We start from the raw sequence: 13653 nt of genomic DNA on the forward strand, positions 1-13653 counted from the left end.
AATATGTTATCACATAACGGTGTGGAACCAATGTATGTCCCACGTACCGTCTTTTGACCAAAGTAATCCTTTAAATCAGAATGGTTCACTTCACGAAAAACAATTGGTAAAGAGAAAACAAGTATAAAGCACAATTGCATTGTCAAATGCACAATGTTAATGTCAATTGTAATTGAATCGAGTTGGCGCTTAAATGAAACAGATCCTGTGATTGGTCAGAATGCCCCAACTCATTAAAAATTACCGATCATTAATTGTCGATAACTACTCGCTAAAAAAAGCCATTAAGGGGATGTGCGGGGGTGATTTTTGAGCTTTTGGGCAGATTTGGGCATTTAGACATTTTGACTGTTTGGAAAACTGTGGTCATTTTTCTTTCAATTTCTGCCGTTGATGTTGCATATACATGGTTTTTTTGTGTAATAAAAATAAATTCAATAAACCAACCCTCGCCTGATTGCGTTCATTTGTCCTGAACTTGCCTTATTATTGCCGATTTTCAACACCTTGATCAGCAAATTTGAGCAGACGACAGGGCGAACACTGCATGACGTTGCATGCTACATAGCCTCCCCTGTTTGCATGTGACCGTTGTTTCGTTATTTTCCGGACTACTTCGGCTCTAACGGAACATTGTCAATGTAGTTCAATCTACGCCAACTTCCTTATACGGAGAGTATGACGTACGATGCGATCTTGATTCGTTCAACCGGGGTCACGTGGTACAACAATGGCGCTTGTTTACAAGCAGTGAAAGTACACGCTCCTGTGCAAAAATGGTTCGCACCAAGCCATCAACAACCAGAGGAGCCCCAAAATCTACGAAAAAGAGGACAGATCAAGTGAAGAGTCAATGGAAGGCGAAGAAATCAGCGCAATCAGCTTCTGTGCTGACTGACGTGACAGAATTTGTGCCGGTTTTGGGGTCGTCTGCTAGTGCTACATTTTCCGCGTCGATTCCTTCAACTGAAAACATTCTCGGCACGAAGACAAGAAGTGAGTTCAAAAAAGAATCGTATGAGAGGTTTGTTTCCGGTGGAGTTGACACTAAGTCATCTGCTGCTACTGAAACCCTGGTAAAAACCCAGAGGGGTGTTGTAGACTTTGCCGAAGTAGACAGTATGGTTGCAAGTTTGTGCTGTCCACAGTGCAAAAACAAGTGCTTGTCTCTTTGCACAGACTCCAGACCAACAAGTGGCTTGGCAGTATTTGCCCAGGTGAACTGTTCTTCGTGCGAAGAGCCTGTGTATGAACAGTATCTGGCGACAAAATTTAAATCCAAGACAAAAGTGTTCGACATGAACAGACAGGCAGTGTATTCCTCGCTTGCTTGTGGACTGGGAGCCACCACATTCAGAAATTTCTGTGAAAACATGGATTTAGCTGGACTTCACCACAAGACCTTTCATACTCATGCCAGCCAACTATTCACACAACTAGAGGGATTCCGGAAGCATGTGTTCAGTGAGACTGTTGCATATGTTCGAGAAGTTCATGCAAGATACTGTGGCACTACTCTTGGTGTCGATGACACCCTGAACATTATTGTGAGCTATGATGGCACCTGGCTTACTCGTGGACACTCTTCGCACATTGGAGTTGGGTGTGCTGTGGACTTACTTACTGGACTCTGTGTTGATGCCCATGTCATGTGTACCTACTGCCAGGTGTGCGAGTCTACGGGGCAGAAGCTGTTTCAGGAAAAACCAGAGGAGTATGCGGCCTGGCTCGTGGACCACTTGGACAAGTGTGAGGTGAACTATAAAGGTAAATTATATTTGTTTGCACAGAAATATTTGAATCGAGTTTATTTCAAATTTAAGCAACTTACTCAAATATAGCAAATTACAAGTAAATGTAATAGTGATGAGTGGATATTATTTTCCATGCATTCCAGTGAAACTGAAAACCAAAACTAAAGGCATGGATGATGGATTACAAAAAAGCGTCATAAAGACAGATCATCAATTTATGATAATAATAATGAAAGTTGTAACACATGCATATATAAATCCAATTTTTAAGAATAGTTCAGGGCATGGGGGAGTGGATGTGTGTGATGAAAATAATAAGAAAACACACACAGATAGAGAGAGAGAGAGAGAGAGAGAGAGAGAGAGAGAGAGAGAGAGAGAGAGAGAGAGAGAGAGAGAGAGAGAGAGAGAGAGAGAGAGAGAGAGAGAGAGAGAGAGAGAGAGAGAGAGAGAGCTGTATTTACAGCATGAAGTGAGATTCACAAGTCTTCAGAATCAACGGGCTTAGAACAGAGGGAGCTAGTAGTGGTCAGGGGGTGGCAAATAGTTTACACATACATACATGTATACATGTGTGGCCACATACATACATGTACCGTATGTATGTGTGGCACAATACAAGTGTATTTAAAAATGTTCAAATAGTATCAATTGATGAATATTATGCTTAACGTTTACAATCTAACATGTTCAGTGCCACAATATAACATGTTCTCACCACTATTAATAGGTAACATGCGCCTTGAGTCGCCTTGTGGGGTGAGATACGTGCGCGATATAAATCCTCGTAAATAAATAAAAGTAAATAAATAAATAAATAAAAAAATACCTGCTGCTAGAAATTTAATATATATACAGTAATTTGGTAATTCCATGTTTATTTCAATTCTTTTCTGTATTAATTACAGTTGAAGTATTAGCTGTACAATGACTGTGAATAACACATGCGTGCACACACACACACACACACACACTTAAAAAATACTCTGTTTGCAAATTACATTTCTTATTTTGTTCTTGTTTGCAGGCTCATCAGGGATGATGGAGGTGGAAGCAGCCCGTGTCATATGGCGTCGATCGGTGAACACCAACAAGCTTCGCTACACAACACTTCTGTCGGACGGTGACTCCAAGACTTTTACAGAGCTCAACGACATCAAGCCCTATGGTGAGGATATTCACATTGACAAGGAAGAGTGTGTGAACCATGTGAGTAAACGACTTGGTACAGCTCTTCGCAACATGGTGACAGACTGCCGAAAGCGAGGGGTGACTCTTGGTGGACGTGGAAGGGGTCAGCTGACAGGCAATGCCATACGCAAGCTACAGATTTACTACAACCGGGCAATTCGTAGCAACAAGGATGTGTGTAGCATGAAAAAAGCAATCATGGCATCACTGTACCATTGTTTTTCCACTGACGAAAATCCACAACATGAACTTTGTCCTGCTGGAGAGAGCTCGTGGTGTTTCTTTCAGGAAGCGCTGGCGAAGCACCAAGTTCCAGGTCCACACAAACACCTCATCCACACACCCCTCAATGAGGAGAAGTTAGCTGCACACCTGTTGCCCATTTATGAGAGACTTTCTGAAGAACACCTACTCAGCAGATGTGTTTCTGGCAAGACACAAAATGCCAATGAGTGTCTCCACAGCCTCATTTGGTCAAGATGTGCTAAGGACCACTTTGCTTCCCGCAGTCGTGTTGAGTTTGCAGTCTTGACTGCTATTAGAGAGTTCAACTTTGGACCTGCTGCTGCTGCCGACTCTGCCCAGTTCTTCGGATTCCAGACTGGACATCACATGAAGAGGCTTGGAGCAGCCAGGATGCACAAGAGGGTGCGGAACAGTCTGAAGGCTGTGAGAGACAAGCAAAGTAAAAGGAGAGACAAAGTGCGGGCAGCCAAGTCAAAGAGACTGGAAGAACTTGTTCAGCTGGAAGGTGGCCCTGCATATGCAGCAGGCATGTTCTAAGTTTTGACTATGTAAATGTTTTAACATAGACGGGGAATCGAGACGAGGGTCATGACTCATGGTGTGTTTGTGTATAAAGTGATTCCGAGGAAACTACTGGACCAATCTTGATAAAACTTAACATGAGAGTTCCTGAGTGCGATATCCCCAGATGTCTTTTTTCCATTTTTTGGAAAGATGTCTTTGATGACGTCATATCCGGATTTTTTTAGGCAGTTGAGGCAGCGCTCTAACACCCTAATTTTTCAACCAAATTGATTGCAATTTTGGTAAAGCAATCTTCGACGAAGTCCGGACTATGGTATTGCATTTCAGCTCAAAATTTTAAAAATAAAGTAATGAGTTTGCTTGTTAAGTTTGTCATTAAAATCTAATTTTTAGTAACAAAATAAACTTTGACTGCATTGCATTCCTCATTTTTTCCTGAATTCAAAAATATATAGATATGTCATGTTCACTCTAACAATGTGCTCAGAATTACAGAAAATAGGTTTAGTAAGTACTATACGGTCTCATGCTTTGCGGAGACGAGCGTGATCCGTCTCGGTATTGTTAGCCAAGACTATCTTAATGTATCTCGTAGTCTTGGCGATGACTGGTTTGTGGTGTTGATATTTAAGTTTCATACTGATTGACTAAATGTTTTTATATTGCTTCACGCGACTTGTCATTGTTATTGTGGTTAACATTATTCTCATATATATTGTGGTTATTGTACGCATATGTGCAATTAATGACTTGGGTACGTTTCGTAATTTGGAGCTAGCTTGTGTGTGTGTGTGTGTGTGTGTGTGTGTGTGTGTGTGTGTGAATGTGAACGTGAACGAGTGAGCGAGCTTTTTTTGGTGTGCATGCTGTAATTGGGAGTGTGTGTATGCATTGTTTGTAACTCGGGACAAACAATTTTCATAGTGTACTGCACATGTTTGAAATAACTTATGTTTTATGTCTTCCCTAACTTTTAAACTGTGTCTCTAAGGTGTGAAAGACATTCCTCAGTGTGGAATTTGGAGATACATGTATGTATTTTGAGTTTAATTACAACTACCAATGGTTTCAAAACAAATTGTGTGCGTTTTTGCCTTTTCCTCAGTTTGCATGTTTTGACATTTGGGAACGAAATGATTTCAAATCTACTGGTTAGATTTCTGTGAAATTCTGCATACTTGTACTTTTACATACTATCTACAGAGTTACCATTTGAATAATGAATCGGAAAAGAAATGTTGGCTTTACGATTTTTTTAATATTAAATTTTACGCAAAATTTCAACATTATGATAAAAAAAATTTTTTTTAAATAACTGTAATACTCACAGAAAAAATAAATGGTAAATCTGTAGATATGATCTAAATCTATATTTATGCAAAATATTGGACAGAAATCGAGCATTTGGATATGGAAAAAACGGTTCCTAAAATCCAATATGGCTGCTGTTTACTTTTCTGTTTCTATAGCAACGACATACACAATAAACAAACACATTAACATTTTTTAATTCAGAGACCATCAGTATTATAACAAAAGCGACACAAACAGTGCTGATCATCATATATGGAAAATAGCGATTTGGCCCTCACATGGCCTTAACAACCTGCTGGCGAGGCGCATTGATACAGCCTCAACTAGTCTCGGTTAGCTTTGAGGGTCATTTTACAAGTAGGAAATATGAAGTACCAACGAAATACCGAGACCATAAGGTATGCGAAGTGATGACGTCGAATACGTGACGTAAGTTGATGCATGAATTATTTCGGACTACGTCAGTCAATTCCAAAGATCGCTTTTGTGATGAAAAGAATTTGTTTTAGAGTTTGCTGTCCAGAAACCCGTCAAACAAGAAGGGAAAATGTGTGTGAAAGAAAACAAAACAGGAGCAGAGTGATACGATAGGAATACAGAGACATATTTCTTGGGACTTGACCCTTGCAGGTAGGTGGACGGAAAGAAGTGTGTGAACAGAACAGAACCAATTATGTCTGTTTATCATCGCATGAAAGCAGGAAAGAGATCGTCGTCAGATTGAATTACAATAACATTAACACGCTTCCATTTGAAACGTATCGGTCTTTATCGTGGATTAACGCCCTCCCAAAGGCTTCAATTAGCTTTGGTCGGGCGTCAATCCACGATGACGACCTCGAAGTTTCAAATGGAAGCATGCTAATGTGTAATTGTTTAGGTGATCTCCCTTTAACAATGATGCCACATGACACCAATTTGGGACATGATGGCGGCGCCATAAAAACAAATGTTATGAACAGACAAACAAGAGCATGCTTTATGGCCTGGTGAATTATGTGTAGAAGTGTTCATCCCGGCTACCTCGACGCTGGGTCACATCATAAGCATGCTCATAGGACAGACTGCTGCTATCAGAGATACGCGTGTAGTGGTTTTCTTCTTCAGACATCGGACGACTTCTGGCATCAAATATGGGAATACCCGCGGGCGGCAGTTGAGGCTGTGGGATGTTGTCATCAGAGTCTTGGTGCGATTTGTCTGACTGTTGTCGTTGTCGTCTGATGGGGTTGAGTTCAACTTTCTCGTGAGATCCTGCGATACCCTCCCTCCGTGCCTGAGGCGTCCCACGTGCTTGGTCTAAGCAAAATAGAGTAAAATCATGAAAGTCATCTTCTTCCGTGGAAATACATCGATCTTACTTGCAGACATTGTCTACACACACACACACACACACACACACACACACACACACACACACGTACGCACGCACGCACGCACGCACTCACACACACACAAAACACACACACACACACACACACACACACACACAAACACACACACACACTCACGTACACACACACACACACACACACACACACACACACACACACACACACTCGCACACATATGCACGAGCGATAACTCTGCTTACATCTTCTTGCAAGAACAATGATGATAGTGAACAACACGACAACGACAACGGCAGCTGTCACTCCGACTACTGTCCACACCATGTGAGTTCTTCCTTCCACAACTGAAAAAGACAATGAAAGCAATGCACTGACTGCCAGAAGTGCGGTCGCTTGTTTCGTTGGTCTGTGGGTGTATAACAAATTCAACAAGTCACCATTTGAACAGTCATTCTGAAAATACACGGCCAAAATAAAAGCTCCCAAAAAAAATGGATAACATAATTGTGATGATTTTACTGGAACAGTTCTGACATGTTTGGAATACGACAGAAAAGGAACACACAGTGTGCGAATCGGACTGGATGGGAACATCACATGATTGAACCATTATAAATGTGAACTTACATTATTATTATTATTATTATTATTATTATTATTATTATTATGAACATTTGTGCGCCTAATCTAAATATAGCCCTAGGCGCTTACAAAATATACAATACATAGTGAACATTATGCGAAACACAAATCGACAAGGACCAAGACACTCGGACTCATACACTCGCAGACAGACGCACAGCGAGAACGCGACGCACTCACTCATACTTACTCACTTACATGATTAGTTTGCATGCATGATGTCATGTTTCTTTTGGGTAGAATTATAATACGTTTCCTGTGTGTTTCCATTGTGATTTGTAATACACGATGTTGCAAATATAATTTGCAACACATAAATTGATGATCAATCTTAGACAAAGCAGTGCTAGATGTCTGTATTTTCCAGCACATGTTGTGCCTTTTTCAACCATTTTCATTGCTAATGATACATTCAGTTTTGTAAACAATTTCAAGCCAATTTTGTTGAAGACTCCCTGAATTACGCGATGCAACCCAATGCCACAGTATTTAATTAATTTGTAAGCAACCAATACGTATTTCAGAAGCAGCATAGACAAATAGTTCAGCAGTTTGTTCAGTTAAATTCGGCTATTATAACGTTGATTTTGAAGTATAGCAGTCATATGTACATTTGGGATTATATATGTTTTTTAAAGTAGAAACACCAATTAGAGCAAGCATGTTGACGAAGTACCTTAGATTATGACATAACTATGTATCAACACACCCACCTTCTATACGAATCTGGAACGCCACCTGAACGCTTCCAATCCCATTGGACACACCAACACAGTACATTCCAAGCAATCTCTTTGGAACATTCACAGGTCTGATGACGCAGTACAACATGTATGCTTTCACTCGATCTTGTTGACAAGTGGAATAGAAGTTGTCTGATGACACACCGGTCCCCTTGTTACTGGTGTCAATACCCAGGTGGGTGAAGGTAAAATCATCAGGTACAGGGTAGGCTTCCAGCATGAAGACTATTCCATTTATTGTCATGTTCATCGTTTCGTTGAAGGTTTGTGTGGGTGGGCCTGGAGAAAATACCAATTTCATTGGTCACATTCTACAATAACTCGTATAACTTGATAGACAATATTAGAGCTGTATTTGCATGTACATGGCAGATCGGTTCACAAGAGAAACACAGAGCGGATAAGCAATACAGAGAGAGAGAAACAGAAAAAAAGAGGAAGATAGAGAGAGCGACTGAGAGAAAGACAATATAAATTACATAGGGAGAGAGAGCAAGCATTGTGTTGAGGTGGTGGTTAAGGTGATGGTACAATTAAGTAGCTTGATGTTATAGTACAACAAATGCAACAACAGCAAAAAGCAACAACGGCAGTAGCAGCTACATCAACAGTATTTTATAGCAGCAGTTATATGAGGAGAATGAGGAACATGATGTGGTGGGGGGAAAGGTACGGCAGCGGTAGAAGAATGCATGCATGAATCATTTGCACATCAGTATATAACTGTGTAACTCACATCTGACATTCAGTTTGATGCTCCTGGTGTCAGGGTGACCCAGCCCGTTGTGTGCTGTACAGCTGTAGGTCCCCATGTCTCGGCACTGGATGTCTGACAGTGTCACAGCGGCCTCGCTGGTCCAGTTGGTTGTTTGACTGACACTAGCATTGGTGGGGTGTATGTCCCCAGCAGGGTATGTAAAACTGATCACTGCAGGGGGAGGTCGACCGAATGCTTCACACACCAGTGAGAGTGATGTGTGATTGGTTCCGTCGACTGTTACTTCCGTGTATGTGTTGTTCAGCTTCAAGGTCTTAATAACAGTTTTATCTGAAAAAAGATCGAGATCAAACCAGCAATAACATTAATAAAACAACGTGTGGATATCCAACAGAGCAAATGAATACATTCAAAAATAGTAAATAAGCCAATCATGCGCCGTGAGAGTGGCTCGATTGATCAATTGTTCTCTTGCAAATGATAAATAGAGCTGCGTCAAAAGTAACAACAACACAATCTATGTGTACATCTCCATTCTCCGATCGCCTACTCTACTTAGCTGTTAGACCTGGTGTCGGTCATACTCTCCTGTGTGTTTATGCGGTGTATACCTCTTGCATGCTACGTACTATTCCATTTGTATTTGAAGAAAACCAAAGTTATACCAGACACATAGCAAATATCTTACAAAGCAAGCCAAGAAAACATTTCAGAAAACAACCCGACCAACATGTCCTCACGTTCAACGTTGAAGATAGCTGTTGTAGAAAGCCGGTAATATTCAGGCCTGGGCTTCCAGGTAGCATGACAGAAACACTTCATGTTTTTCTCTGTGGCGTGGGCAGCGTTGACAGTGACTGAACTGGACACAAAAGTCCCATTGATGACGTCAGGCTGGTCATCTAGCTGAGGGTCAGTACAGGCAAAGTGGACACTGTCCACAAGGGGATTGCCACCAACGACGTCACATGTCAAAACATCTCCCGTCTGGAGTAAAGCAGGGTGTGGACGTATGCCAGGTCGTGCAAGGGAAGGGTCTGGTCACACACACAAAGCAATACATATTATGCTGATGCACACGCAGCGCAGCGAGCATGACACATGCAGTAGAACTAATATGTTTAGATAGTTTAATAATGGACTACAGTTTTGAGTTAGGAAATGTTTGGTAAACCTCTGCTTTCACAGTGGTAAACAAACACGAGTGTTATGCTGCGTGCTGTGAAATACACCCGTGGTCTAAAACGATAGAAGCTCTGGAAGGAAATAATACGTACATGAAAGATCAACACGCTCTGTCTTCGATTCGATTTTGTTGTAATACCCAGCGATGTAAGTTCGCTTTGCGTTGCACGTGGATAGAACGTGGTCTTGACCGGGGCGTGGTGTAAACGTGCACACACTGCCCTGTCCGCCATTGTCACAAGTGACGTCATTCCAGGTGCAGACTGGCGTGGGATAGACATCAGTGATGACACAAGTTAGTTCGAACTGCTGGGATCCATCCATCATGTTTACTGTGTGGTTCAGTTCGATCTGCATATTTTCTACTGAAGGTCCGTCTGCAGAGCAATCATTCAGGCAGTCAACCAATCAGTTAATGGGTAAGTCAGTGTGTATATCTGTCTATGCAAATTCAAACCACCTTAAACTGTACTATGACGTTAAATTATGTTTTGTAAGAGATTCAACTTTGTGACCATGTACATTGCAAGTGGATAGCGATATCAAAGCTAAACATATTGAAGATGAGCGGGATGGTTGCACCTTTGAAATTGAAGCAGTAAACCACACATTCCTCTATCAAGCCGATTGCGTTTGTCCCTGCATATTTTTTTTTTCTAAGCAAGATGTCTTCCAATTAAGTGATCCAGTCACAAAATTAAAGTGTAAACGTGTTCATCTACTTCGTTTTAACAAGACAATACCTTGATTATTACTATACTCCTTTCGTCAAATAATCCTTCCGTTTTAAATACACCTAAACCATTACAACATGCTAACTGTTGGGACTTTTTGAGGGTCCCATTGGTCTGCTTGTCGTAGAGGAAGAAACAATTCAGTAGTGGAATATACATCAATCAACTACGGACATTTTGACAACACAACAGAAGTAACGTTAAGTAACGTTTGAACGTACGTGCCACAAGCAGAGTGTATTGAGTTGTTGTTTTTACACCATCATTCTCCATCTGACAGGTGAACTGTGTGCCGTTGTCCTCACGTTGAACGTTCTTCAGGACAAGGTCCGGGCCCTCAGAATGACCAGGCCAGGTCAGAGTCGATGATGATGTCATTCCCCTGGGAGCGAGACATTGGCAATGCAGGTCTTCCTTTTCCGGCACATACTCTGTGCAGTTGGTTCTTGGTGTTGCTGGAAATGTTTAGTTTTTGGCTCACGTAAGTGTAGCCTATGCGATCGTGAACGTTGTCTGTCTGCTGTGCGTGCGTGCGTGCGTGCGTGCGTGCGTGCGTGTGTATGTGATATCAACTTCAACATTTGACTGAACACCGAAATAATCATTTCACCTGGTTATTTTTCAAGCACCAATTTCAAAGTATTAAAGCAATGATCAACAATGTGTCGGCAGTGTGTCTCCAAAGAAAACGGGTGGTAGGGGTTTTTGAGGGGGTACAAGCAGGTGACTGGTTTGTGTCGTGTGTGGTATGTAGACCAGGTCAGGTGTCAAGACCAGGTCAGAGGTCGCGCGAAGCATTGTGGTATCGATTTACTTCTCCAGTTCTCACCTCTGCATTCGCCGATTCGGGGAAGACGATTTCACGTTGTTCGGTTTCTAAGCTCCAGAAAAATAGATAAAGAAGATGCTAAAGGGAGATTTTCTACAGTTTGATCTGCACAGCGTTTTTCCAATGTCTGCGCAAGGAAGAGCTGTCCAAAGCGCAGTGTCGATCTGGCAGTCGAGTCCCGGTAAGTACAGACAGAGCGGGTGCGTATCGCTAGCGCTACGGGTCATTTGTGCTACGTGTCAATTTGTGCTACGTGTCATTTGTGCTACGTGCCGCTATCGCTACGTTGATTAGTGCTACACATAATGTGTCTATGAGTCACTATCATTCGTTCATTATCACTACGTGTTGACAGCACTACATCTTTTAGCGCTACGTGTCATTATCACTACGTGTCAATACTACTACTTACTGAGGACTCTCTCTTTCTCATTTTTTTCTCTCGCTTTCACTCCTTCTGGTTTGTGTGTGTATATGTATGTCTGTGTATGTGCGTGTGTGTGTCTGTTTTAGTGTGTGGGTGTGTGGGTGTGTGTGTGTGTGTGTGTTTGTGGGTGTGTGGTGTGCGTGCGTGCGTGCGTGTGTGTGTGTGTGTGCGTGCGTGTGTGTATGTGTGTGTGTGTGTGTGTGTGTGTGTGTGTGTGTGTGTGTGTGTGTGTGTGTGTGTGTGTGTGTGTGTGTGTGACGGAGTGACGGAGTGAGTGAGTTTGTGTTAATGTTTGTCGATTTCTTACGGGAGCCTTGAAGGCTTTGCCTCTTGTTTAATTGGTCAATATAATACGCGTTGTTGCAGGGAGCTTATGCTCAAACGAAACTCGCGACTTCAGACTATAGCTTACGTTAACAACAAAGACGCTCACATGCATTTGTATTTTGAGATGATGCTAATATCAGGATACAAAAAAAACAATGGTCCGGACCTTGTTACTGTTAAAACACAAGTCGGAAAATATGGATTGACACTATACATTGCTGGCCATTCAAACAGTACAGTCAAAAATATACCACGTCGTTGCAATGTCAGTTAACATAACATACACAGCAGTATAATTATTCACTAACAAACACATTGAGACAAACATATCCAATTATGCTAGTTTGCTTCAAAAAGTATAAACACATAAAGCCAATTAATTTTGAAGAAGGAATATTATGTGCAACCAACTTATCTTAGAAAGCACTTCATGGACATATGTTTTTTACATGCAGCAAATTGTAACATAATTAATCGTTATTCAAAGCAATAAAAGCATGTATTACAATGATCGAAAAGTATAATTTTAGCAATACCTCCACACAGTATTCCGGAAATTCCGACCAAAGCCATCAGAAACAAGTTCGGTATGGTCATGATTGACTGCTTACACAAATTGTCACTGCTCGGCTACACATTAGGCCTATGCTGGACCGAGAGAGCAGATCAGGGATGTCGAAATCAACAGGAAATTAATGTATATATGTCATGTTAACGAACGTGAGTTAGGCCACACAATTGACACGCGCACAGCCAGCACATGTCAGCATTGCTCTTGCTCGCCATAACACTACACAAGGACAGTCAATTGAATACGCTGAAAATTGACTTCTCTACATTGAACTTAATTGCATATTGATATGCTAATACCATTAGCAGATGTGTCTGACTAATGTGGCGTTAGTGTTTAACCAGCAATACTAATCTTTTTTATATTTTCCTTAACTCTAATGATCGAACATGGGGGTGGGCGTTTACTAGGTACTGTAACCTGTGCGCCGAATTTGACCATAAGTAAGGGGTGGGCGTTTACTCGATACTGGGCGTATACAAGGTAGTTTACGGTACACACTCCAGAAAAGTGCTCGATGCAAGTTGCTTCCCTTGATTCGCATTAAAGGTCTTGAGTGACCGAACACAGACTGCAACTCTCTCTCTCTCTCTCTCTCTCTCTCTCTCTCTCTCTCTCTCTCTCTCTCTCTCCTTTTCTCTCTCTCTCTCTCTCTCTCTCTCCTTTTCTCTCTCCCTCTCTCTCCTTTTCTCTCTCTCTCTCCTTCTCTCCTTTTCTCTCTCTCTCTCTCTCTCTCTCTTTTCCTCTCTCTCTCTCTCTCTCTCTCGCTCTCTCTCTCTCTCTTTTTTTTCTGCCCCGACAAACAAAACAAAACAAGCCTACACTCCCCACCCCCCTCCTTAAAATACTTCGCAGAATTTGCACGGATGGATGCGCTCACAAGTTATTTCCCCGTCTCTGTGAGTGTGGAAAGCTAATATATTTGTTACACCTCTTTGACCGCTACCAATCACTCCAACAAGATTTCCGCAACCTACACACCCTTGTCAACGAACACAAACTGAAACCCCATGAGTGTTTAGATAAACATTGCACGCTTCAATGGAAGCCAGCATACACCCTGTGTCTCTCAATACATAAGGCTGAAATAGGACA

General features: G+C 41.7%; 2 protein-coding genes across 2 annotated transcripts; one reads left to right on the forward strand and one right to left on the reverse strand.

The window, feature by feature from the left end:
- The first annotated feature begins 288 nt into the window (after positions 1-288).
- LOC138956797 (uncharacterized) lies at positions 289-5153 on the forward strand. Its single transcript, XM_070328063.1, has 2 exons — positions 289-1767; positions 2782-5153. Exons 1-2 carry the CDS (start codon positions 777-779, stop codon positions 3726-3728), a joined length of 1938 nt encoding a protein of 645 aa, XP_070184164.1. The 5' UTR covers positions 289-776; the 3' UTR covers positions 3729-5153.
- Positions 5154-5246: 93 nt separating this feature from the next.
- On the reverse strand, positions 5247-10782 carry LOC138956796 (uncharacterized). The gene is made up of 7 exons (XM_070328062.1): positions 10626-10782; positions 9889-10047; positions 9226-9522; positions 8504-8815; positions 7738-8046; positions 6625-6726; positions 5247-6329 (listed from the first exon to the last, which is right to left on the reverse strand). The coding sequence occupies exons 1-7, from the start codon at positions 10780-10782 to the stop codon at positions 6025-6027; spliced, it is 1641 nt and encodes a 546-aa protein (XP_070184163.1). The 3' UTR covers positions 5247-6024.
- Positions 10783-13653: the final 2871 nt, after the last annotated feature.

Source organism: Littorina saxatilis, unplaced genomic scaffold, assembly GCF_037325665.1.
Source record: "Littorina saxatilis isolate snail1 unplaced genomic scaffold, US_GU_Lsax_2.0 scaffold_688, whole genome shotgun sequence".
In the NCBI taxonomy this organism is placed as follows: domain Eukaryota; kingdom Metazoa; phylum Mollusca; class Gastropoda; order Littorinimorpha; family Littorinidae; genus Littorina; species Littorina saxatilis.